This window comes from Copidosoma floridanum, unplaced genomic scaffold (assembly GCF_036245765.1).
Source record: "Copidosoma floridanum isolate Cflo_tuat_1 unplaced genomic scaffold, Cflo_Japanese_pri ptg000013l, whole genome shotgun sequence".
Classification (NCBI taxonomy): domain Eukaryota; kingdom Metazoa; phylum Arthropoda; class Insecta; order Hymenoptera; family Encyrtidae; genus Copidosoma; species Copidosoma floridanum.
This window is the reverse complement of record NW_028321890.1, coordinates 36,421,595-36,449,387: the sequence shown is the minus strand read 5'-3', so window position 1 is coordinate 36,449,387 and position 27,793 is coordinate 36,421,595. Positions and strand designations below refer to the sequence as shown.

Here is a 27,793-nt window from a genome sequence, read left to right as displayed (position 1 = left end):
TTGACACTTTTCCCTTTGGAGTGATGATCTTTACCTATTACAGAGTAAAAATACATTTCTTTATAATATGTTCATTCAAAAATTATGATTGTATAAGAAAGCAGGAAAATCGATATATGTACAGATATATCGATACATATGCAGTAACGAAAAGGTATGTATAAAAAAAAGGTGCAAAAAAAGTAAGTAGATTGTTTTTTCATTTTTACGTAAGTCTAAAATTTTTATTGATACTGTATGTTCTGACACTCTTATACATTTGAAAATTTGTTAAAAATTTATACAAAAATTTTTTTAATACAACTGATGAAAGAAATTAAAAACATACCATTGCTACCCAGTATGACAAGACATACTGCCAAAACGATAGGAAGATTAGTCCGCATCATTGTGTGATACTTGGAGTGAGATCCTCTGACTACACGATGGTGACGAAAAATTTAGCTTTATAAGCAAAACCAAGTGGTTGTTTTTCCGACAAGAATTTGATGGATGTACGTTTCGATCAGCTTCATTGGTATCTGTTGTGATGAATAGAATATACGTTTTGGGAATTTTAATGGAAGATACTATTGTCATAATACTTTAAGGTAAAGGGCCCATCTATGAGACAGTTTTTTACCACTTTTTTTGCTATTAAATTAATGTACACTCTCTATGAGCGGAAATATATCAAGTTTTGGTATCAATGAAAGCATTAGATCATTACGAATAATATTATAATTTTTAAATTCAAATAAAACGTTAAAAAATAATTTTATAAACAAATATAAACAGGATGGAAATGCACCTATTAATGAGACACATTGAATCTGTAGGGCCCTGTGTATGAGACACACGTCCGTTACTATGAGACACCCATGTTATTTAAATGCGTCTTGAGTGTCTCTTAATAGGGACAACACATGTTTGAGGTTATGTTTTCACATTGTACCTATGTATGAGACAGGGTCTTACAATAAAATTCTTTATTATTTAATAACGTTTGAAGTTCTTTAAAATATTTGTTTATTCAAAAGATTATATTATAATGATATTAAAAAAAATTTCTTTTCATGTTTAAGTATTACGTATATAAATTAAACTGGGTGTCTCATGCATAGGTACCGATTTTAAAATTGTCTCATAGATGGGCCCTTTACCTTATATACACCTTAAAAAACTTACGCAACAGTAGCTCACCAAAGTGGGGAAAAACAGTGGAAAAACCTAAAACAATTTTTCAATTTGTAATTTTCAAAGCCGAAACTAAAAACTTGTTTTTATTATCTTTATATTTGCTTGGAGGGAAAAAACTTATTATTTTGAGAAAAACTTGAGACGTACTTTGTTCTACTATTCAGCCAACATATCGATCATTCAAATAACTTATTTTTAAGTCTGAAAAAAATACGTAATATCACATATGCATTACAAATTTGAAAGAAAATGCTATTTCCATCGAAGGTATTCATACGTAGTAAGTAAATATAACCAAGCTAGTAGAATATTTAGAGAAAACCCAATACAAAAACCCGATAAATTTTAAGCTTCCCGAATCCCCCAACTTTCATGTGTACAGTTTTTTTTTAACATCGTTTTACTATTTTTTTCTTTTTATTTATTTATTTTTTTTTTTTTGCTATCTAAAGCGGTATCTGATTAGTATTTCAATGATCTAATGTAACTTAAAATTAATTTTAACAAACTTATTTTATCCTATTGAGTAGACGAAAGTTCACTGTTTTGTGTTATTATGAAGATAAACGGAACATATTTTAACCGTAATAGTAATAGAAACAAAGAAATTTTCCGTTTCTTCCAATTGAAAGAGCTGGAACGTGCCTTAAATTGTCTGTTATATTTTAACTTCTTACAATAGCAATAATTTTATACAGGCTTTCGACTTAAAAACTTATTTATCTGTTACAAATATACAAATTAATTAACTAACTGGCAAAAAAAGTTTCACTAAATGTGATGTAAATGTTTGAATAATAGTAAAAGCAATTTCACTCATATTTTTAATAAAGAAAAAAATAATACTTTGTACTTCAGCCCAAATGTTGCAAAAACAAACATATGAACGAAAGACTTAAATTTTCATAGTAATTCAATAATTTATTTAAACTTATAAAAAAGTTACAAACATGTATTTTAACCACCAACTAACCATAAAAAAGAACGAGTTTAATGGCATGCAAAGAATGAGTTTAGTGCTGCCAGTGTGATACGAGGATACTTAGCTACTGGGAAGAAAGGCAATCTTTAGTTATCATTAAAAAAAAAAAAAAAAAAAAAAAAAGAACGATGAACAAATACATTTGTATGAATTTATTATTATTGGTCAACCTACAATATTGCTTACATCCTGTAACTTTAATAAATTTACATACTCAAAAATATTGAAAAATTTTCATATTATGTGGTAAACAGAAAAAAAAAATTCGTTACGAAACTTTCATCAACATTTGTATTTTCAGATATTTTAACTTTTACGAACACATATTATAACGTACTAACTTTTATAATGTCATTTACACCTAATAATCGCAAATGTGGGTGCAAGAAGGTATTGCATATGAACAATTTTTATACTTCAATAATGAATTAATAAATTATATGCGACTTTCGAAAAATTAGTCTGTTCAACACTACAAGAAAGGATTAAAGTGCGTTGAATAAAAAAAAATTACATCTCGAATTTTTTTTAAGTACATTATATTTTAGTTTTAAAAAGGTTGTTATACAGTTTGATTGATTACATATAACATTATATAACATAAAAACATACAGAAAATTTTGAGTAATATAAAAATAGCCTTGCGTCGTTAAAATAAAGTAAAAACCGAACAACTAATTAATTTGATGTATTATTTAGAATAAAACCACTCATAAAAGCACGCAAAAATCATCCTATCATTATAGAAAACAAAGAACTAAGTATAGAAGGTAGAAAGATTGAATTTACCGGTTTATAGTCTTACAAGACTTTACACTACGAAAACAAAATTATTTAATACGTTCTTTTTAAAAGATGAAATTTATCTTTCATACTATAAAAAAGTGTGAAAGTTTTATACTGTAAAATAGTAAAAGTTTATTCTCTTTGTAAAAGTAATAAGTACATTATTTCTTCGATAAAAGTTATAGAATACCACGTACAAATACCACATTCTTTGGACCCTATAAATTTAATCTTTTCACCTTCAAAATTAAGTCTTGTGTTTTTGAAGGTATCTCAAGGTCTGTCATATATTATTTCTCGCTTATTTACCAGTGCATTATACGTATCTAATTCACTATTTATTAAATTGATCACTTGGTTCAATATATTTAAATTGGTTTCATAATTTTTATGTGCTGTTTGCTGATCTGCTTCGCTCCGATGGTTTTCCACTGTTTCTATATACAATTGTAGCAGAAAATCATTTTTCTCTTTATAAGTTTCTACTTGTTGATTCAAGCGTTGAATTTCTTTAACTACTGAAATTGCTTCAGGTGATTTAGTAAAAATTATCTTGTTTTCAATTGGATTATAAAGTGTAGTGTAATTATTGCTTCGAATTATCATGTCACTTCTTTTTCTGTAGTTCAAAACACTATTAATGAAATCTAAATACTCCGATACTTTGGTATACGTTGAATACTCTTTTGATTCATCGCATCCCCATGTTCCATGACTCACGATTCCAATAACTTTGTTATCGAAGGAAACAGGACCACCACTGTCGCCCTGCAAAAATAAACAAACTGTAAATATTTGATCGTAAAAACGTTATTAGGTGGCTATGCCAGGATAGAAATACCATATTTTTGAGTTTTTATGTCCTTACATGTCATGTATTATACAGAGTGAACAAAAAGCATTTTTGTTATAGTTTTTTTTTTTTTTAATACGGTTATCACAAAAATAAAAATAAAAATTTAAACAAGAAGATAAAGGTACATTCCGCTAACTCACAAGATATGAAGCCTCACAAAAGGCGCAGTAAACGCCTAAGAGAAAAAAAGCGCCCAATGAATAATTTTTTTTCATGAAAGTAGGTACTATTACACAAAGTTTTTAAAATTTCGTCACTTGTTATGTCAGCTTAATGAATACAAGGTCTTTTAATTCTTTCCACCTTACAAGCACTGTTTATTTTTTGTTAAAAAAATTTTTAAAAACTTTTTATGTCATACCGGGCAGACGCCTGAATGCATCCAAGGACGTTGTTCCACTTGACCACACAGCACAAGCGATGTATCAGATGCGCTACAATATCTTCCATCAAAAATTTTCACAAATGCTTGTCTCAGTTTTCCTTTTGAGGTACCGGTATGATTCTGTTCACCAGTTCGCACGGCGTAATCCCAACCAAAACCAGATACGTTTGCAATTATGCCCTCATAATTTTCATGTGGACGTGGCAGCGTAGCCAAATTAATTGGAAAATTTTTACTAACATAAAATCCACTTTGAAGCTGAAAAAAGAACGACTGAGTTACTTAAAGTATATTTAAAAAAATAGTGTATAATTTATCCAGGCCATTAATTTTGTACTTACCCTTACAAGGGCGATATCGTACAATTGATAAGTGTAATCATCATAGGCACTTGTGTATCCTTTATGAATATACATTGTTTTTACACGTCTCCTGTAGGTATGATCGTGGACGTCATTTGTTCCCGCGTCAACAAAAAATGGATCATCAGAGTAAACCTTTTTTTTTTTATCGTAAAAACAATGTGCTGCAGTCAAAACTAAATCTGCTGTAATAAGTGTACCACCACAGAAGTGTTCCCTTACATTTTGAATGGAAACTTGATATTTGATTTCGCCTTTGTCCGAATCGTGACCACCTTGAAGGTTTTCCGTTTCCAAACCGCCAACTGAAATAAAAACAACCAGAACGTTAAAGGTAATTTTCTCACGTGGGACTTTTTTTTTTTTTTTCTTTAATATTTATACATTTATCGAGCTCTCGTTATGAAAAAAAGCATTCACGTTAGCACATTGGCGCATCCCGCAAGGACGATCTCTCGGGCACAGTGACTAATATTTAGCACTTTAAGCTACAGTCTAGGTCATTGTCTGGAATGCGTTGGGAAAAAACGGGAATAAAATATTTGGAATCAGTTTTTTTGCATCATCTTATGCAAAATCATGCAACCGTGGCACTTGTATTTTTAGTTAGTTATAGCGAGGCTGAGGACCCACCAACGGAAATTTGAAGACTTTAATAGAATTTTAATAAATTAATAACATTAGAACCGTTTCCGCTTTACTAAAAAATTATTTTTATACTAGTTAGTAACTGTCTATTCACTATAAAAACTTGGATATACGTATGTAACGATAAAATACCGTATTCGTCTTCTCGGCTTATTTTGACAACAAATTTAAACAAAACTCGAAAAGCGCGGTACTTGCGAAAATATAAACAGGACGATTTTTTTAAAATAATACGTGAATCTACGTTTGAACTCCATGCATAAAGAAAGTGCACAAAAAACACTGTAGGGGTAAACGGTACAGTTATTGACACCTTAAGGTAGTGATTGACCCCTGCATAATTTGTATATCTATATATAAAGGCTCCATTTAAAAATGCATGTGGCGGTCAATCACTATCGGGGGGTCAACAACTGTACTCTTTACCCCTGTCGATATTCTTCTCTTTTTTCATGCAACCCAATTCTTTGAATCAAATTAAATTTCTTTACCCTCATTCCGTTAAATATTTTCTTACGAGTAAAAAAATATAAGTAAATTAAAAAAAATATTTTTCGCAATAGTGTGCGGAAAATGGGTGTTTTCCGCACTGGTATTATTGTGGAAAATCGATTTTCCCACATAGTGTGCGACAAAGGTGTGCGGCAAAAGGTTTTTCCGCACAGTGTGCGGAAAAGGTGTGTGGCAAAGGTTTTTGTCGCACAGTGTGTGGAAAAAGTGTGCGGCAAAGGTTTTTGCCGCACAGTGTGCGGAAAAGGTGTGTGGAAAAGGTTTTGCCACACACCGGAAAAAATTTTGCTACACACTGGAAATCAAAATTCAAACATATTTTATACCTATTTTCCTCACACATTGCGAAAAAACTTGTACGCAACTCGTGCGGGACGATTTCCCGCACTCGTGTGATAGACTCGCACTCGTGGCCGGTGACGGTAACTCGTACCTTGCGATCACACTCGTGCTACGCACTCGTGTGCTCAACTGGTACTCGTTCCCGTCAACTCCGGCACTCGTGTGAGTCAATCACTACTCGAGCGGGAAATCGTCTTTTCCGCACTTGTTACGTAAATAACTATTATCACATTGAAATTTTCTTTTTTTAACTACAAATTTCTCATTTAGTTGTACGAAATGTTTTTTTCCTACCTCGGGCGTTTTTGAGGGTCGGGTGTGCCCTCGATAGAATAAATAGGATTCGCCACATAAGTGCCATCGCTCCGTGGCTACCTTGAATCCTTCGGGCCGCAAAATAGCCCCGGAGACGGTGACACTTACTTATCAGCCGAAAACTACTATTTTGGTCGTCTAAATTTTTTTTAATTAAAAGAAAATAGTTAACAGAATGAGGATAAAGAAATGTTCTTTGATTCGAAGAATTGGGTTGCTCAGTGGTGTTAAAAGAAATGATTACTGTCGTTTTACAGTCTCTCGATTCTCAGTTTAGATTAAAAGTATTAATAATAAGGCGGATGTGTATGTTTTTGAATACGGACATAAGCACAAGTAAACTCATTGGCGATGCAAAGTTTAGATCGGAGACTTTACTAGTACTATTGTATACTTATAGTTTTTAGTTTTTGGGTGAGTTTCGTGGACAAATACTAAGGGGCTGCGCACTCAGAAGTCCATTCGAGGCGTGAAGGACTTATAACGACTTATGTAGTCTTATTTAATGACTTCAAATGTTCGCAGCCCCTCGGGCCAATATAGTAGTTATATAATCGTATACCTGGTGGCGCATGTCGACAAGACAAGCACAAGGCCCGAGAAGCCTAAACAGGAGAGCCCGGACTTTTTGCGCTTACCATGGTTTGATGAGCGCCAAGTGTAAACTTTATTTTTCTTACTCGGGTGCAGTAAACTTTTAAAGGTTGGAAGAAAAAATTTAAAAAAAGTAGGAATCAGTAGTATTTGATGCACATGTCTTGGAGGATATTTTATGTTTTGAATCGTACGTATAATGAAACAGCTATTTTTAAAAACTTTCTTTTTGCCATGCAATTGAAAATGGACGGAAACTTTTATGGATATAATAAGACACCACTTTTAACATCTGAAATTAATTTATTTCATGACAAAATTCTTAAAAGCTTAGAAGTTATTGACTGTTCCACTATTGGGACAGAATCAAAAAGTGCGTCCCAGCATCGGTACTTTTACCTTAATTAAAAAGATCACTTGTATTTAATAAATTTTTCTCACCATTAGGACGCAAAGTCTGCCTATTGGGCACATTGTAAGTAAGTACGACTTTACACCCTACGAAAAGTAAAGCGACTTTGGACCTTGGGCACAAATATACAAAAATTTCGCGATTGTGACGAGATTTTTTTACTTGGCACTCATAGTACGAAAACTATTTTTCAAGATTTCATAATAATGTTTCAAATAAAACTAGAGATGAAAATTAAAAACATACCATTGCTACCCAGTATGACAAGACATACTGCCAAAACGATAGGAAGATTAGTCCGCATCATTGTTTGTCACTTGGAGTGAGATCCTCTGACTACACGATGGTAAAGAAAAATTTAGCTTTATAAGCAAAACCAAGTGGTTATTTTTCCGACAAGAATTTGATGGATGTACGTTTCGATCAGCTTCATTGGTATCTGTTGTGATGAATAGAATATACGTTTTGGGAATTTTAATGGCAGATACTATTGTCATAATACTGTACAAACAACTTTACTTTACGAAAAACTTAGATAACAGTATAGCTGAGTCGGAAGAACTGATACAAAATATGATATTTGCTTAAAGTTAGTCTCACTTCAGTGGCAAAAACATTAGAAAGATCTGGCAGAATGTCCCAGTTTAACTGTGAAAACTTGCCCTTGTCATCCTTATATTTACTTTGCAGAAAATTAACTTTTATTATTTTGACGATGAGTTATGACGAAGGTGGTTCTACTATTAAACTAATGTAGTCATCGTTCAAATTACTTGTTTTCAAGTGTCAAAAAGTTTACGTATCGTTACATACATGCATTAAAAATTTGGAGGAAAATGCTATTTTCATTAAAGGTATTCATATGTAGTGAGTAAATATAACGTAGCTAGTACGATAAATATTTAAAAAACCCACTATAACAATTCGATAAATTTCAAGCTTCCCAAATTTTCCGACTTCCACGTGTATAGGTTTTCAACGATTGTCTAATAAATACACAATACTCATAAATACTCTGTTATTTTCGTTAAGTTATTTTTCAACCCTTATTTATTGCTGCATCAAATTTATTGTAAATCGATTCAATTTAATGATATAATATTTCGTTTTGTTGCTGTTTATCGCTTTTCTTCTTAACATGTATATTAAATATTTCAAAATCATATAGAATTTTTTCTTACCAATAAGCAAACAAATTTTCGTAGGAATAATACGTCAGAATTTAGGAATTGAATCACTAAAGTTTTTCCACCATTTTTCGTCGTTCATTCTTATTATTCCAGTAAATTAATTAGCTCGTAATGGTCATTTCGATTCTTTTATCATTAAGCAGAGCAACGTACAATTAATACTATTTGTGTTATCTACAAAATAACATGATAAAATTTAATTTTTCTGTCCATCTAAATCTATAAGTTTCAAATACTTATTATTTATCTTGTGATTGTATTGAATTACGCGCCCCATATTTTCAAATAAGTTTACGAACATGTATGTACGTACTAGTAACGTACATATATATTATGTTTATATTTAAAAATCTTGTTTTCAGTAACGCAAAAACGTGTTATTTATTTAAGTTATTCATGCTTCATTAGTTAATTATCACAATATTTACACTACAAGGTCGAGTATGCGGTGCAGTCTCAACAATAATGTTAAAATTAATAGTTACAGTATTTAGTAATTCTTCATTTTTTTTTTCCATAAAAGTAAAAAATGTTTATGATCATATTTGTAATCGAACCTAATTTGTAACAGCAAAAATACTCTTGTATGCTATTTTCCATTAAAATTTGATGCAAACGATTTCTGTTCTACAACATTAATTTAAAAAGTTTATAGTTACTTGAATAAAATTTTTAGCAAAATACAATATTTATAAGGTTTTTTAAATAAATTATTTTACATTACTGTGCAATATTTTAGATAAAGTAATTTCATACAACTACGACAACGAGTCATTTGAAAATTGTTTGTAAATATGTATCTCCGTGTTTGCACTGACATAATTCGGATATCGGTAGAAGAAGCGTTTATTTGTCTATTGTCGGAGAATCAATATAAGTAATAAGTTTTTTTTTTTTTTTTTTTTTTTTTTTCTCTATAAAAAATACTCATATTTTTGAACTTTTTGCTTCGATTGATTATTGCCTCAACTAATCATCAAATTTTGAATCACCTAAAAATTGTTTAACCTTCGGCTAATTATGTTTTCTGTTAATCTACTACAGCAATAAATTTTTTCGGTAATTTAACCATTCGAAAAATTTTATTTCGGTTAAATTAATATGAACCCCTCACATGATCCTATATATCATCGGCACGAAATAAATATGTATATACAGTGCACTGCAGTACTGCATGCAGCACCAGCAGTACCTGGCAGTACATCTATAGTACATACTCCAATAACCCACTCGCGTCCACTTCATTCAGTCGGCAAAACATGTCTTCTCAGATGAGAAACGATACTTCGAATTTTTTACACAAAATTTACGCAAATGATCCCGTTCTGTTCAAGAATTACGTTAACAAACGCCTAAGTATCACAACAATCGATGGACGTGTGCACACTGGTATTGTTTACACAGTGGATCCTGCATCCGAGAGGTTAGAATTTTGTTTTTTTATAAAAATTTATTTCTTACTTGTGCATAACTGTACTTTATTAATTATCGTTTCAATTGTTGAATTAGCATTGTCATCATGGAACCTTTAGAGGGTGAGAAAACAATGAATATAAAAATCATCATGAGGCTAGCTGTCAAATCCGTGGAGTGTTCTCACGACACTGAACTTGTGTTGCCGGAAATTTTTTCTCCGAGAAAAAACTGATAAGTAATTAAGTTTGTGGCAAGAAATACTTAAAATTACAATCACCAAACAAAAGGCTGTGCTGTTAATGGAGGATACCATAGAATCATTGGTTTGTTTCATTCAACTTCAGTATTTTCCACAGGATGCAAAGGCTTCTTCCCAGCATTTCAATGTAAGGAATTTTTAGGATGAGTTGAAATGTACTACTACTAATAATAATAATAATTATCATAATAACATACACTAGTGATAATTCAATATTAATATATTTCACACAAGAATTTTGTTTGAACAATTATTACAAAAATAAACCTACGTGTATGTACTGGTATAGGGTGTAATTAAAAGATATTTTCGCAATACGTGAGTTGATACTAGCAAAGGCTTGTGTGAAATAACTTTTCTTTCCTTTTATTTGAAATTGTTGCATAATGACTTGTGCGCATACAGTAGGTTGATGAATTAGGGTATGAGCTATGCATATTCTAATTTATGTAAACTAGTTCTCTATCATTTTTACAAAATACAAGTATTATTAAACATTTGTTCCTATTTCGAACACATGATAATAAAAAAAATATGAAACAATCGTTAAGTTTCTATAGAGATTTAAGTTCCCCCCCCCCTCTATCATTCTAAGAACTTTATTGATTTGCTGATACAGGAAATCATCTTACTTTTTAATTACTGCGCGATGTGTAATTAAACAGATTATCAGTGCTCGTTTTGCTGCATTACATTGTATTTATTGCATGGTAGAAACAAATTTCAATTGTTATCTTTGTTTCACAGTAGGTGTCTATATCCTAAAAAAGTGTATATTCGTTTTAATGGTGTATACTATGTAGACCAAAGAGTCCAGATGCGAAGAATTATTATCAAATTGGTCTATCTATTACGAACTGTATGTCAAATAGTTGCACTACCATGAATTATTGTTATTACCCTCAACTTCATGCAAAAAATCTCGAATCCACTCGCTAATTCTAGTTACGACTCAATGCGTACACCAGGTATGAACATTTTCAATGTGTAATTGTCATTGACAAAAAATGCTAATCTCTGTGATCCTCCTTCATTGTAAGATAGGTCATTCTGTCTCGCTATCTGAGTAATACTCTATCGAGTTGGGATCACGTAGCTTTTTAGAGTATTTCAATCCAAGCATGTTGGAAATGTCCTCAATGTTATTCAATACCTGTAACAGATTGAACCAAAATTTTTATCCAATTTTTACAAGTATCAAGTAAAGATTTGAGCATTGAAATTTGATTTACATAATCAAGCTGCTCTTTGGTATGAGCTGCTGACAAGCAGAATCGTATTCTTCCTTCCATTAGTGGCGTGGCAGGAAAACCGACCCCTACTGTGGCTATATTCCGTGTTGTCAGGATTCGTACCACAGAACTACACATACGAGAAAGCGCAATGTATTGACATCACTTGTTTTTCATATTTGCTATGTAGGTAAAAAAAATGTTTTAATTTCAACTCCGTCAACTCACCCGATTTTTGAGTACAGGTACACAAGCATCGGCACAATGGGAGAATCGTTGTTTCCGTAAATAATCACACCGATCTGATTCAACCGACGTCGGAAATACCTCGTATTTCTCGCCAGCTGCTTTATTTTCCTCTTGCCGGCATCTGTGCCATCCTCACCGGCAATTATCTTCATCGACGTGATAATTTGTTGAGCAATCGGAGGTGCCATAGCTACCGCATAAGTGTGCGCGTGGCTGTGTATTCTCAAGTGATTGATCAACACCTACGGTCAAATATTACCGGTGTAAGTGGGTTAAAAAATAATTGTACCACAAACGGAATGTAGTAACGTTCGAAAGCGTGTACCTTCGTTCCTGCTATGTAACCGCCAGCTGATCCAAAACTCTTGGTAAATGTGCCCATGAGAATGTCAACTTCTTTGGGATCGACGCCGTAATAGTCGCACACTCCTCGTCCACGCTTTCCCATTGCCCCGGTACTGTGTGCCTCATCCAAATAGATGTACGCCTGCACGTAGGAATAAAAAATTTTCCTTAATGGCAATTTAGACTCAAAATTGTCTGCACCGTTCAAACAAAACGTGTACCTTGTACTTTTTCTTTAGCCTGAGCATCTCGGGGAGACGAACGATGGTACCCTCCATCGAGTAAATACCTTCGACAACTATGACAATTTTTTTCCACGACTCCCCGGTCCCCGGCTGTCCGCTCGAAATGGCTCTCTTCAGGCACTCTTCCAAATGCTTGACATCTGTAATTAATAACCATTACAAAAACGAGTTCGGCTGAAGGAAAAAAAAAATTTCCTCCACTCACCGTTGTGCTTGAAAACCCGAGTCGTGGCGCCCGAAAGTCGCAAGCCCAGAATGAGGGAGGCGTGATTTTTCTCGTCACTCAAAACGAGACAACCCCGGGATATCAAGGATGGCAGGTTCAAGGCGTTCGTGGCAAAGCCCATGCCGAAAACTATGGCATCCTCGACCCCCAAAAATCTCGCCGTGAGTTTTTCCAGCTCATCGTGTATCGGCATGCTTCCTGCAAGAAATATCAAATTGAGCGACAGTTCACGCACACGTGATTTTTTTTTTCGCCGGTGTACTTCATATCTGCCAATGAGAAGGGATTTTCCCAGACCTTCTACCTAATTCTAGTCTGCTGCTGCAACCAGCGCAGCCGTACTGTTTTAATGCGTTTATGCTCTCTTGGGCGCACGGCCCCGACGACTCGGCGAATCCAAGGTAGTTGTACGAACCGAGATTTATGCACTCGGTCTTGGTGCCCGTGAATCTACAAGCGTTGAAAAAAACATTTTACACGTCAATCAATCATGTAGATGGAAAAAAAATCGACTCCGTGCAACAGTATAGGATAATCGGTATGTATATATATATATATATATATATAATACCTACTTAAACGTCCACCCGTGGTCGGGGGTTACGCGATCTTTCAGGGTTACAGTTGCCCCGGGCACCGAACAAATTGGCCTGTTCCAGCAGTCTTTTATCCGCCTGTAGACGTAGTTCAGGTAAAACTTTTCGAAATTCTCGTAAAGCGGCGCATACCCCTGTAAAAAAAAAAAAAATAAAAAAAATAAATAAATAAAAAAAAGAATCAGTTGGTAACTTTTCAGCTCGACGATGATACGTAACAATATACTTGTAGCAAATATTGTGTACCTTTCTATTTTGCTCTTTGGCTACGTTTGGCGTAAAAAGTAATTGGTTTACAAATCCCAAGAACATGAGTACGTAAAAGCCAAAGTGAGTGAGGGCAGCCGTGATGAAGGGAACTTTTTCGTAGAGCTCTTTGTACTGTGGCGACTTTAATGTGCAATTCCTCGCTCCCTCGTCCCTCGTTTTTTCCCTCTCGTGGTAGTACTGAAATTACGTAAAAGGAAAAAAAATTATTAATTTTTCAAAGAGAAAAAAAATAAAGTACTGCATTGTGCATCACACATCTATAGGTAATATATACGCCGCTGCGACAAAATTCTCCTCGATCGTACAGCATTGTAAATATATAGGTGCATTACATCCGCAGTAAAATAGCGACTTTCGTACTATTTCTTGCCTATATATAAGTATACCTATTTGAGAATATATATATATACCTATGGACACGACTGACGAAATAAAATACCACAGCTATAGCTCATTAATGCTCAATCGGAGAAAGAGAGAAATTAAAATTAGCCCAAAGCGTCATCGTCATTTCCCTACAATGGCCACACGAAATCGATACCGGGCTAGTATAGAGATAAATATACTTATCATATTATGCATTTGCGGTTTATTTTGATTCGAAAAGTATTACATTTGAAATTCTCACGTAAGTATTATATGTGCGACAAAAGCTTTGTTTTTCAAACGTGTCAATACGAAGCGAGACCGCGTGTTTGAATATCTCGGTTAGTCGGTTAGCGCGGAGGGATCGTTACGTGCTGCATCAGGTGCAGCCGCGGCGAGCGTGTCGTGAGGAAAAACGAGAAAACGTTCAAGGAAGTCTGCGGTGTCTACATACCCAAGTGTCATATAGGGCTCTTGCGCGAATATTCGTTATCTCTGCAGTGCAGGTGCACTACGGCTGCTATTTTGGTCTAGAAGGAGGATTTTGAAAAAGGTGGCTCCAGTGGCCTCAATGTTAAAATTATAAATAACCCAACCGAGGTTAATAAAATTGAATTATATTCTTTGAATTCCCATCTTTCTATTCGTATAAAAAAAAATTAAGGTTGACGATGAAAGTTGTAAGAAATCATGCTTACAAAATCGTAGTTTTAAGACGGGTTAGATAGGAAATGCAAGCTTACGCGATATACAACCTACTGCTGCACTTATATCAATAACCCGTAAGGTGTAAAAAACATACTATCTTGTATATATTATTACGCAGTTTTCGATGACATGAGAAAAGTGTCTTGTTATCGAACAAAATCTTTAAATAATCGGAGACTAAGTATACAGTTGCGAGTGCAAGTCAGCTCTCAGCTGTCTGCATTCTGCAGAGTATATATATATATATATAGGTATAACTACTCTTGAACTTAGGAGCGTACCGTAACAGTTCATCAATTAGGGCACCATAAAACTTTTTTGTTTTTTTATATTAACTCACTAAAGTAACAGATAAAATGTAGTATATGGTTTACAACAGTCTCTACGATAATTTTATACCATATTTTAAAGAAAATAATGATTAATTTTTAGTCTCCCCATTTTGATACGGCACTAGGCGCTGGAGCCACCTTAAAGGAGGTAAATTTGTTAAGTCAAAAAGGGTGCATGAAGAGCATCATTTTCAGGATTACCAGCTCTTCCACCCTATGAAGGGACATCAAATCCTATAGTTGATGAATCCTATGATCTCAATACTCCTGAGGGTGATACTGAGGTGGATTTACCATGTATTGATGAAGGTTTTCCGTCTGACAATGAAGGAGAGATGCCTGATCCGAGCGGGAATTCTAGCGGATCGCACAGCAAGGTGTCTGACAAACTTGAGAGACAATCGTTAGAGAATTTGCCTCGAGATTTTCCCCTAGATGAACGAAGCTTATTTGATGGGAGGTCCATAGGAGGCTTAGCCCCAATTCTTAGTTGGGCAGAAACCCAGTTCTCATTAAGCACCACAGAAACAGATGATTTCTCTGCACTGTTGAGAAATGAAGATGAAAATAAGTCCCATTATCTTTTGATCAAGTTGGGTATTAACTATATCCCCATCAACTATTAAATATCTGTGTAGTTGGGATCGTGTGACTGCACTTCCACAACATGTGAAATTGTGAAGTGTGAGTTGACAAAGGGTCTTAGAGAGAGGATCCCAGTAAGAGAAAGGCCAATTCTTGATCCTTATGAGGTGTGACCATTGACTATATAAATGGAGAGATATCTAAACCAATCTCTACAAGAGGAAACCCCAATGTAGGAAATGTAGTCAACTACTTGAGAGAGAATAAGGTGTTTCGTTCCGAGAGCACGCTAGGACTCATCAGTAAGGCTGATGACGTGCTCCCTGCCTTAGAGACACAAGAGGAGTGGGCTTAGATGAACTCGATCGCGCTTATATAGTAATCGTGCGGGAATTTCGCCGCTTCACGGGAGTTGATTATTAGGGGCTTGGCCACCTGGCGAGTAGAGCCTGAAGCGCGAGAGATGTGAGACGCCACATATGTATACACGTCTGCTTCGATCGTTCGGGAAATCGGGGTGTACGTCGAAAATGCGACTCGCCGATTTTTTCTCGGCCACTTTGACGAGAAAATTATATGGATTAACGTATATGATGCAGACTTTTTTTTTTAGATATAATTTTATGCCAAGAGCACTGTTTGTGCGGACAAATGTTATCTTTTTCCAGGAAAAAAAAAAAAACAATTTAGAACAAAATATGTAGTCAAAGTATTTGTCAATAAATGTTTGATTTAATAGTAGTTTTCGTTGGATGAGTGTCATCGTCTCCGGGGCTATTTTGCGGCTCGAGGGACATAGCCGCGCTGCGATGGCGCTTATGAAGCGAAACCTATTTATCCTATACCGAGAACACACACCAACGTCTCAAAACACCCGAGGTAGGAAAATGAGCTTTACAATAAACTTTAATGTATAAAATGTATTGCATTCATCTGCCAGAAAATAAATTTTCCTCGTTATTGTGTTGTGAATAGTGATGAATGAATAATTTTTTTCAGCAAAATGGCATATTGAGGAACAAAAAAAAAGAATTCCTTTTGAGGAGTTAAAAAATTTATACAATAATTGTGCACAAGTCTACTTGTGGTGCATCAATTAAATCTCTTAAACGAGTTTGATGTTCAAATAAGGATATACGAAAAGAACGGAGCTAAGCTAAGTGAAATTATAACTAATAGTCTTGAATACAGTTACTCTTCACATTTACGTTTTTCATGCAATTCTGTGATAAATTAACCGAGTCTGCAGTAAAAACTCGCTTTTGGCAAATAATTCCCCGTGTACACACAATCGACAATCTTTGCGACTTAATTTTTCGAAAATGATAAGAAGGTAATCTTCGTAAGACTAGTGTGGCATTATTTTAGAAGAATTTCTATGAGAAACGTAATAAGCTTACGCAAAAGGGGCCATGACCGTGATGCTAATTTAGAAAAATCAACGTTACCCAAAGTTGGAAAAAAAAAAATTGGACCAATCGCTTATATAAACTTAATACTATTTTTCCGCTAAAAACATTAATGTAGACAACTGGTGGATACAACAAAAGTTTCATGTAAAAAAATTATGTAGAGCACTAAAACATTCGCAGTGCAGTTAATTTGTTGTTGTGTAATGTACGTGGCGTTGCTCCCACGTGCAACCGAGCACCAAACAAACCATTGAAAAGCAGAGGCATGCGATGCATTGAGAAAAAAAAAAAAAAAAAGTGTCTATTTAACGTTTCCGTATATCCGTAAAAACACGTTTTTCGCGTGAATTTTCCTCCATCCTGCGCCTCGAACCAAGAAAACCAGATGTCACAGCTCACATCGGACTGAGTACTATATAAATGTATGTGAAAGCAATAAAATTCTGACTAGCATTCGAGAATGATCGTCAACAAATAAACAGGCCCATTTGCTTGACCCACCTATAGGTAAACGATAGAGAGAGAGGAAGAATAAAAGGGAGAGGTATCGTACGATATTCCCATCCGCTGGCACGCCCATCAAGTGAAAAGGAATAGCCTATGCTACAGAGAGAAGCTGCTCAAGTACACAAGTGAAAAGACTCATCTCGAGCAGCATCGATCCACTTTTATTTGTGAGTAAAGTAGTCACAAACACATAAACAAGCGCAAACTGCATCCGTTCCTTGGAACGCGGGAAATACCCCGATGATATAATCACGCAACAATTTATTTCTCGTCTGATATATATATATATACGCCCAACCATCCCCCGGATAACATGCACATCGCGAATTCGCGGTGGCAGAAAGGAAGGTGGTTGTTGACGCGTGGGGGCGCGCTCAGTGAGCACGTGTGCATGCGCTACTTAGCGTATATATTATTATATTATATCAGCGGCGCCGCGCAAAATCACAACATACGTATATATATATGTATGTAAGTACATTATTAACATAGATATACGCAGGGGGGTATGCTTGGCTGCAAATTACGCCGCGCCAAATAGGTGGACTATAATTTGGTGTACCTATAATATGACGTGTGTGAGCCCCCGATATGTGTGGTGTGTGTATAAACGATTCACGCGGGCACGCGAGGTATACGAAGGGGGCATCAATTAAATGGAAAAACGGAGCGGAGCTATACGTGTTAAGTATTCGAGTGCGGGCAATCACGGCACCAGCATCAGATTTTCGAAAATCAATAACATTGCATACACAGCCACACCAGAGGGTTGCAGTACCTACGGGGGTACTTGTACAAAAAAATTAACGTATAGTGAAATTTTACTCACGGCAGGCCTGGGGTGTCCGTTGAGGGGTCCCGCGTAGCCATTGAGCCGACGCGTGCTCTGTTGGCTCGGGTGCTCGAGGGTCGTGCCGGTGGTCGTCGTCATCGTCGCCGAGGCCATGCTGACCGCGCCACTCCGGTGGTCACCCTCTTTGGCACCGCAGCAGCTCACCGTCACCCCCTGGCGTCTTTACCGGCTCCTCGTTTTTATTGATACCTGTCTCTGTACCCGCGCGGGTGGCTCGAAGGGGCCAACTTGTCCCGCGAGAAAATTTTTTCAGCCCAAGTCGTTGGCTCGCGCTTTCTTCCACTGCACCGTCGGCGCGCAGACTGGCTCCTCGAGGCGCGCGCTCTCGTGTATTGTATATAGTACAATTCTCTACAGCTACACCTATACACAAGTAAGTCTAGACCTCGTGTGTTGTTCACTCGAAAGCAGCTGCTGGCAGTGCTGGAAGACGCGGGTTGAGAGGGGTCTCCGCGGGAGCGCGCGCAACCGAAAGACCATCGAAATAAATATATTCTATTGTATAGGATATATATTATGGCTTTAACTATTTATAATAAATAAAATAATAACGCAACCGCCTATCCCCACACAACCTGGGGCACTTACTGGCAGCTTTAATTATTTATGATTAATAAAATAATAACTATAATAGGTAAAAGTTCCGATAGCGGTGGGGGTATGCGAGTAAGATCCCCTTTGCCAACACTGGCACTCAAGGACCCGACACTCGACTATACAAGTACCCGAGTGTACAAACCACCACCACCACCACCTACCAACCGACCACCCCTTGCGCCATCTGTGGCTGCTACGCGTGTTTTATTTTTACGACGAGGCTGTATATATTACACCCCCTCGCGAGGGTGTGCCACCCTCTCGCGCTCCTTTTCCACTGCAGGCCTACTCTGTACAATATATTACATGCAGCTAAATGCCGTTTCTACGGTCTTGCCTGGGAGTTGCAAGCACAACACTGTAAAGGTGGTAGTTATAAGTATATTTATGGTTGGAAAGGGAGTTGTTGATGATAAACAATATATATGCTCTGCCAGTGGAGATTGTAGACTATTTTCTTGAAAAATATTATGTCCATTCGTGCCCCGGAGCAGTAATCAATTCATATTCCTGAGCATTTCAGTCCCAAAGGTTTTAATAATTATCGTCGTGCGTTGCAGGTACGCCGAGAACTTTCGTCGTGTCGAATTTTCGTCACAATTATTACTGAACGTGACAAGCATTGTGTAAAACTGCGAAACGTCCTTCGTTTTTTAGCGTTTTTTTAAAAAGTAGACACATTGATAACAAGCCTTCAAAATTAATTGGTGCCTTGCTGGTGCACACATACAGTTTAAAGAATAACCAGTTACTTAATTGGTGAATTTTTTTTTTTTTTTTTCGTAAAAGTTACTACCTCCTGATGGTGATCGTTAAACGATATTAATTGACATCGTATCGCGATGGTATTGTAAATTTTCTAATCCGATGCACGTATATTCGTCCTTACGGTGTTTGTTATATATTACTCGACGTAGTTGACAAACGCTTGAGCATTAGTCGCTTTTTCTCGTCCAACAAAATCTCCAGACAGCGTTCGGGCATTTTGACACATCGTCGTAATTATAACACCTTCGCTATACATTTATATGCCTGTTGCACATTGCACATCGTCTTTGAATGGTCGGTACGTGTGGCTCACGTAAAAGTTGTACGTTGACGATGAAGTTGTGAGACACCTTATTTCTTTTATCTAGTTCATTTTCGTGGTACTTTTACCTGTTGATAAAACTTACCTAATGCCGTATGCAATTTTTTACGGCTAATCTACGTATTAAACCGAGAGATAAAAAAAAAACAGTCACGACGAGAACACGGCAATGACTCATTTGATGGTGTTGTTTTTTCACCGTCATTGCGAAAACAATAAAATACGTGTGTTCGAGCAATGTGCAGTCAACGGCTTTTTTAAGCCTCTGACGTCAACGTGTATTTTTTAAAAGGGGTAAAAATCACCGTGGATATACGCAGTACCGTTAAAATATCGAATAGGTTTTTGCCCGCTAAGGAAAATTTTTTAGTGATATCACAGATGTATTGTTTGGTTTCGTAGATTTATTTATTTTTAGTCGAACAAATTTAATGTGCTTTGAAACTGCAAAATTCGAACCATATACGGAAGTTTTTTAATTAAAAAATTCTTCATTTATCATTAAAACTGAAATTAAATTGGTCACTGGTTAGGATCGCGCCCAGTTTTCTGCATTTCTATCGAGCACCGACTGATATTGCAGTCTTTGTACTTTTAATGTACAAAAACTCATACAAATGATAATAAAAGAAACCGTTTATTTAAATTGGGAAATATAGAAAAAAAAAAAAAAAAAAAAACCATTTGGATATATATTGTACAAAATAAAGTAATAATTAGTATTTTGAACTTTTGAAAATATGATTTAATAATTAATGTAAATGATATTACGATTAAATAAATTTTAGTTACAACAGAAAATGATAATCTTAAGGGTATGATTGTACAAAATATGCGTTCAATTTTACTGACTATGAGTGCACGTGCACCGAGCGCATTGGTAACCGGATCCACCTTCGTTCATCGACGTCGAGTGACGTTTATCGATCCAGCCGTCCTTAGTACTCCTTATCACTGCTACGGTTACAAAAAAAAGTATAGGTACGGAAAAATCTTTGGAATCTCGCACAACTTTATCCGCAAAACTATACTCGTAAAAGGCGAGTTTTGTGGAGTGCTATAGTAAATATATTACGTGTACATAGATATAGCGTCGAATAGAAAAATCGGATCGTAGCTCTTATCGCCGACATCTGTTAGCTATTGCGCGATTTGATCTTGAGCTCTTCGGTTACAACGTATATATAAATTATGTTTCATTGAGCGGTGAAGTGGCCGTTACAATGGGCTCTTGTATAAATTGTAGTCATTTAACATTGTAATTTTACATTGTATTTTAATTTTTCTAAATTGAATGTTTATTCAAAGTATCGTATTTGGTTTCGTGTGTGGTGTGTGACCCAGATGTGGAAAACTTATTTACGAAAAGTAACGTATTTTTCCAACCATAAATGAGACTTACACCTCCTATACTCATTTACTCAACCTTTTATTTCAGATTATGGTAATCCTGATTAATTTTTTTTTTTACACATGTTGAAAAAATAATTTGTCAAAGTATTAATTTTTTCAACTTTGTATTCGACAAAAAAATCTGGCTATTTCTGCTGCGCTTAGTACTTTAGTGCCATTTGAGTCAAAAATGTTGAGCCGTTAAGCTGCTTCAGCAGTGCAAGGCTTGGTAAATCATAAGAATAATTGTAATATACGGAAGAGAATCTCAGAATTATTTTTTTATCAATAAATGAATTCTTAAAATATGTTATCCAGAAATTGAAAGTCTACATGCTATAAAAATATTATTTTAAGAACCTCTAAGAAAAGCGTGTGTGTATGTTACTACTGTAAAAAAAAAAAATTTATTAAAAAAACCAACAAATTTTAAAAATGCCATTTACAGAGAAACTGAAAAGTTTGAAACGAGATCGTTTTTCAAAAAAATTTTTATGATTTTAAAAAAGAATTTTATTTTTCCATAAACACAATACTATAATAAAAACAACTAATTCGGAGAAATATTTTTCGAGTAACAAGAAAGATGAGCACGTGGCTCAACAAAAGGAGCTCACGATTGCGATCGAATTTTGAAATCTTCATAAATATTTCGGCTATTATAAACTCCGAAAACTTTCCAGAAACACGCATCATTGATTACAATAGGATTTTTTTGCTTTTACGTAAGAAAAAAGACTGCCTAATGTAATTGAAACGCTTTTGGATTTGTATTTTTTTTTTTTTTTTTTTTTCTACCATTTCAAAACATTTGTATATAGTCCAAGCTAATACTCCACATGCTTTGAAATGTCTGACTAAACGACTATTGACATTTTACAGACAAGTCTAGTTTAAACTATATTGTAAAACAAATTTTTTTTATTAAAAACTGACTGGGTTACCATATAAATGTGTATTCCAAAACAATTCTTTGAAATCAGACAAAAAATTAAAATCCATCAATATAATGGAGCTAAGATATCGGGCATCGATATACACGCACACAGCAATACCGATCGCGTCGAATCAACTTTTCGAATGTGAAATGTCGCGGCAGTAGATATGCTCGTTTGAAACCCGAAAATTTTTGTTGTGACCCGTGGAAACCTTTTTCTTTTTTTAACATTAGTAGGTACACTTGATTAAAAAACATCATTTGAACTCACAAATTCAAAGTCGTTTCAATTATAGTTGAATGTTATTGCATTAAAGTAAACAAATCAAGACGATTCAGCTATAAATTAATGTTCCTGTCACGGTATTATTTGCAATTTAAAAATGAATGAAGCTTTTATTAAAAACAAACATTACGATGAAAAATCTGAAAATTCTTTTGACCACCGTAAACAACTATTTAAAATATTCCTCCCCTTTAATCGAATGGTGCCTTTTAAGTAACGTCGTGAATTTCAAACCGTTTGTTTCAGACCAAAACCAGCGAGAAGAAACTAAAAATTGAAATCTCCCATCCGAGGGCGCAGACTCTGCTCCATCACGACGTTCGAAAGCTGTACACACTCCTGTACTGTGAAAGGGTCGAGGATAAAAGGGTCGCGCAACCGGAGCATGCGTGCGTGTGCGAAAAAGAGCAACAACACTCGGCAGCTTCCAGGCAGTCCAGACTCCAAAATCCAGCACATAGGGAGGGAGCTCCGTTGCTCCTCGTTATCTCTCAGCTCCGCGAATACGTCAATACACCTGCAATGTATATTTAATACATCCGCAAGTTGAGAAGGAGCCACACGGAGTATACCTATATATCTACGATACAGTACATCACAACGACGGACTCTGTTTTCTTCCCTTCCTCGCTCGTTTTTCGGCATCGCGCATCACCGGGAAAAAACTGCAGACGGTAGCGAGACAACCTCCCGGTATACAGGTAGAGAGAGAAAGAGAGAGTCCCTTCTCCAGCGCAAGGACGCAGTGTGGATAGCGGTATTTATACCAACAAAGACACCGGACAGACAGACCGGGTGGTTGCTGTTCCAGTAAATAACTCAAGTGCATCGTCAGAGAAGGTGCAGCCTTTCAGTGGTTTCCAGTTGGTGTTTTAAGTAGTAATAGTGCACGAGTGGATAAGAGACAAGGAGGAAACAACCCTTGCTCCCTCAACTCTTGGGGGGTGAGCGAGCCAGCGCAGTGGTACTTACATATAGATATATACACGGTACGTGGTGTTGCTCCGTAATTCGGAGTTACGCCGTGAGACGTAAAAAAGACAACACATCCGAAAGCCGCCGCCGTCCGAGCGCGACTCCTTTTTTTTTTTTTTTTTCGAGCAAAGCCGACTCTCGCGCTCCGGCTTTTCAACACACCTATAACACGCCAGTCAGTGAGTCAGCTGTGAGTGCGCCGCCAACGCGTTAGCAACAGTAGCTGCACCAGTGTCAGTGTAATACAGTCCATCTACGCGCGAGGAGGGTCTTCCGCTGGAGCTTCCGGCCACCTTGTCCGTAAATTTTACAGAAAGCAAAGTGCGCGCAGAATCATCGTCCTTCCTATAATATCATACATATAGATGTGTCAACAAATATAATCATCCGTGTGCCGCTTATGCTGCTGCCTGACAACTCTCGTCTGCTTCCTGTATACATACAAAACTTTGCGCTGTGATATCATCGTCGTGTGTGGTGTACATATTTTATACACATGTGATACGTGCTTTTGGAGTCCGGCTGAGAGCAAGAAAGTTTTTATTTACCGTTTATTTTTAAACTTGTACACACAACGACGCATACCGTCTCGAAACTCTTTTTTTTTTTTTTATCCATTTAACTCTTCCAACTTTTGCTACTCCACCACCGGAGCGCTTTTTTCCCGTAAGTACTCCGGCTTTTTACCGCGGCACAAAGACACAACAGTCCAAACGTGTAGTGTCGTCCCGTGCTTTTTTCATCTCGTCCGCATCTACTTACTTGCTTACACGGAATTTCGAGCTATTTACAAAGTGCGCCGGCCAAAGTTTTGATTAAGCCGTGCGGCTCGCCGTATTTACACGCGCGCCCGAAAACACACTCGTCCAAGAAGAAAGAAAGTAAAGAATCCGTCTGCGCGGAAACAAAGCATCCCACCGAGACTCGTCTCCTCCCCGGGAATCTCGCCGCGCGTTCGAGGAATTGAACTCCCGGTGCAAAAAGAAAAGCGAATAGGTGCCCAAGAAAAAAAACAACAACAACAACAAGGAATCCAGCAACATCAACGAGGGCTTTTAAATAGCAGCGCAAGTGTCGGGAACCCGGACAGTCGGTGAGTGCTGGGGAAGCGGTAGCAACAGTGTAATAGATAACATATACACACAGCGAGAGAATGTCTGACTTTCTGGAGCACCAGCAGAACATCAAGCTGCCCAAGCACGACTCGACCGACGATTTCGAGCATCTCGAGCACGAAGTGCACAACCACCACCACCACCAGCAGCAGCAGCAGCAGCAGCATCACGAGCCCTTGCTCGACCTGTCGAATCCCCTGGCGTCGTCACCTCTGATGCACCCGCACAACCTGCTCGACGGGCTGGCCTCGCGCGCCGACCTCCTCGACACGAGCGTGCCAACGAGCAACGGCGCCGAGCCCGACCTGCTGCCGGTACCCGCGACCCCACCACCCTCCGCGGACTCAGCCAAGTTCGAGCCTGGCGGCGCCCAGCAGGCCGAGCCCAACTCCTTCGAGCTCGAGGCCAGGATCCGCGAACAGCTGCAGGACGCCAAGGCCGCGACCATGGCCTTCATGGAGTCGGAAAAGGCGCCGGCGCACCACTTCGACGACGACGACCTCCTCGGCGCGGGCAGGCCCGCCAGCGTGGACAGCGACGAGGACGAGGAGTCGGTCACCAGGAGCGAGCCCAGCGAGCCCATCCTCAAGAAGCCTTTGGCGATGCCGATCGAGCCGAGGGACGACGACTTTGAGGAGTTCGAGGAGAACGGCGGTGAGCTCGTGCAGGATGTGAGGTCGTCGACCCTGCCCGAGCCGGAAAAGTCGCCCGAGCTGGACTTTGTCAGGGACGAGATAGTGGTGCGCGAGGCCACCAGAGAGATCCAGAGGAAGCCCGAGGAGGACGACCTCTGGGACGTGCTGGAGAAGCCGGCGGTCAGGCTCGTGGAGGACGAGCCGCCTACGAAGCCCCTGCCACCGTTGCCCAAGGGTGCCCTTGTCGACCAGGACGAGGACGAGTTGTTTTCTGGTGGGGACGGCTACGCGGACAAGTACGGGCGGACGGGCGAGTTTCTCGCCACGGAGTCCAAGCAGCAGTTCAGCGGTGGGGAGACGGACGAGTTCGAGTCCGAACCCGAGCCCTCGCCGGCCAAGCTGGCGACCGGGGCTGCGGCTGTGAGACCCGAGTTGGGCGACGCGGCCGAGAGGAAGGTCTACTGCGCCAAGCCCGGAAACAAGGCTGGTCTATCGGCCAGTGCGATCTTCAGCGACATCGGCATCGGTGAGTTTGTGTTGTGCTCCGCTTGTTTTTTTTTTTTTTTTTTTTTGTTTTTTTACACTTGGGGAAAAAAAGTACGATGCTACGTCAGTGCAGTAGAATAGGGGTATGCGTTGTTTTTGGTGCTGTTTATCACGTTCCGATGGCATTTACACTGCACGCACAGACACGGTTATCGTTCATAATTTCATTCATGACAATCGCGGCTGAATTTACACGCGCCTTACTTCTAACTTATTCCAAAACTTTTCTACCTTTGCTCTGTCGTGGGCAATTCGTTTGGAATGAATTCATGTAAATTTCGGGATATTTCGTGCTAATCGTTTGATTATACCTTTTGCACGCTTTGTCGCACACCCCTGGTTATAACTGGACATTGCGTAATCGATAAATTAATGTTACATCCATGACGCAAAGGTAAATTACGAAAAACAAAGTGAGTGAGTTAGTTTGTAAACATTTATTTTTGTACATGACAAAAGTACTAACAATAACAAACGCACGTGCATGATAAAAACTCACACGTTAACGACATTACTTGTACCGTATAATTTTATGTTTAGCACGTGTTTGCTCATTGTTTACTCTATAGTCTCTTTCATTCACACGCTGATAACATTGACAAAAAAATGAACATACATACTTATCTAATCCCTACAAGCTCCTTCAAAAGAAGATAAAATATGTTTGCTTGGATAATTGAAATTTCACTTACAGATGTACAAAGAAGAAAACTTTTCCTACCACTTGACGAATCGCGTGTATGCGTACCCTTCTTTCCCAAATGTACAGGTATATCTAAAATCCTTGCCACGCGTCACAGTCTCATTTTATGTAAATTGTACAGGTAGTCTCCCTCTCGAAATTTTTCCGATTGAACGTACAAGAGGCGAGGAGGACGCGGAAGTCCATCGCACCCGCGCTGATCATGTATACATACATATACAGTGTATTAGGTGTTGTGCACGCGAGCGAACTACTTAGGTATTATATATATACCCATGCAGCTGTCGATAGCGCGCCAATGATTTTCGACCTCGTAAGGCTTTCGCGTGTCTGACGATCGGAGTACCCGGTACAAGTGGAGTAAGAGGAACCGAGACAAAGTAACAAACCCTCGCGTTTTTCCGCGCTTCTTGCGCTGCACGACTTGAAAATCTACATATTGTTACCCACACACGTTCTCTCGTGGCGTGCAAATGGGGAGATGCTGGCCTGCTTCCCGCTCTGATTTTCCATTGGCCCCCATTCGATTCTTCTCTCGTTGCTGCCTTTTTTTTCCTGGTATAATAAAGTTTGCGTGATTTCTCTTTGCGGCCGGGTCTTTCAGGGCACTGCGTTTCACGCCTCAATGACTTTGTATTTTTAAACCAAAGGACTCGACCGTATGATGCCCCTTTTTTTTTTTTTTTTAAGTTTCGAGTGCGCGATCGAATGAGCGTATTTATAGTATATAGGTACCCACATGGGAAATCGTCCGAAGATACAAAGTGGAGGTAATTGGGTTCGGGAAACGCAAAAACTCGCTGTGCAATGCGCATCTGTAAGGTGTACGCCCGTGAGTCACACACGCGTGACAAGGATTCATTAGACCAGTGGTGCAATTATATTAATTTGGAAACTAAGTTTCACGTCTTGCTTCATTCGAGCGAGCGAATTCGCAGAATATACGCGTAGTGTTACACGGAACAACAGAATTTACGTGTGTCGCGTATGCGTGATTACACCGAAAATCATCAATTTTTTTTTTTCGCATGATTTTGTGACTTGTCTTATTTTTATTTTGTATTCCAAAAAATTATCGTTACCCTGAGTACCTGATGTGACACGCTTTTTTTCAAATTTCGAAAAATTCGTTTACTCAGAAGAGGCTGTTGAAAAAAATTACATGATCAAAGATTATATCGTACTTTTTGAATATATGTATTTTTGTTAAAATTCATCAAATCCGATAAAATTGTACAAATGGCCTGCAACTTATGATCACAATATTATTTTTTGGCCATATGCCATTAACTATAAGCTTACGAATAAGATTTTTGAAAATGAAAAATAATAGTAGGTTAAAACATTATAGTCAG

General features: G+C 37.5%; 3 protein-coding genes across 5 annotated transcripts in view; 2 read left to right on the top strand and 1 right to left on the bottom strand.

The window, feature by feature from the left end:
• The first annotated feature begins 9,772 nt into the window (after window positions 1-9,772).
• LOC106646820 (uncharacterized) lies at window positions 9,773-24,455 on the top strand. The gene is made up of 3 exons (XM_089591575.1): window positions 9,773-9,984; window positions 10,071-10,363; window positions 22,711-24,455. Exons 1-2 carry the CDS (start codon window positions 9,821-9,823, stop codon window positions 10,207-10,209), a joined length of 303 nt encoding a protein of 100 aa, XP_089447701.1. The 5' UTR covers window positions 9,773-9,820; the 3' UTR covers window positions 10,210-10,363; window positions 22,711-24,455.
• Window positions 10,469-18,583, bottom strand: lace (serine palmitoyltransferase long chain base subunit). 2 transcript variants are annotated; one of them, XM_014362960.2, is made up of 10 exons: window positions 18,139-18,583; window positions 13,376-13,576; window positions 13,109-13,263; window positions 12,838-12,983; window positions 12,513-12,731; window positions 12,284-12,447; window positions 12,043-12,204; window positions 11,697-11,959; window positions 11,469-11,598; window positions 10,469-11,389 (listed from the first exon to the last, which is right to left on the bottom strand). In XM_014362960.2, exons 1-10 carry the CDS (start codon window positions 18,253-18,255, stop codon window positions 11,282-11,284), a joined length of 1,665 nt encoding a protein of 554 aa, XP_014218446.2. In that variant the 5' UTR covers window positions 18,256-18,583; the 3' UTR covers window positions 10,469-11,281. The 2 variants fall into 2 exon arrangements, with proteins under 2 accessions (XP_014218446.2, XP_014218447.2); XM_014362961.2 differs by lacking the exon at window positions 18,139-18,583 and adding an exon at window positions 13,810-13,887 and having other exon boundaries at window positions 10,470-11,389.
• The window catches only part of Rtnl1 (reticulon), a 42,322-nt gene continuing 38,566 nt past the window's right edge, over window positions 24,038-27,793 (top strand). The window contains exon 1 of one of the 2 annotated variants that reach the window (XM_014363099.2): window positions 24,038-25,715. In XM_014363099.2, the coding sequence (XP_014218585.2) occupies window positions 24,593-25,715 (1,123 nt within the window). In that variant the 5' untranslated portion in view covers window positions 24,038-24,592. The remainder of the gene's footprint in view (window positions 25,716-27,793) is intronic. The other variant, XM_014363100.2, reaches the window with a different exon arrangement.

Bases quoted from the DNA above. Each gene is read 5' to 3' on its own strand.
- lace (XM_014362960.2), bottom strand. From the start codon at position 18,255: ATGGCCTCGGCGACGATGACGACGACCACCGGCACGACCCTCGAGCAC. The intron at 12,448-12,512 runs GTGAGTGGAGGA...TATTAATTACAG, and splicing joins TCGGGTTTTCAAGCACAACG to ATGTCAAGCATTTGGAAGAG. The intron at 11,960-12,042 runs GTACACGCTTTC...ATTTGACCGTAG, and splicing joins GTTACATAGCAGGAACGAAG to GTGTTGATCAATCACTTGAG.
- LOC106646820 (XM_089591575.1), top strand. From the start codon at position 9,821: ATGTCTTCTCAGATGAGAAACGATACTTCGAATTTTTTACACAAAATT. The intron at 9,985-10,070 runs GTTAGAATTTTG...TTGTTGAATTAG, and splicing joins GTGGATCCTGCATCCGAGAG to CATTGTCATCATGGAACCTT.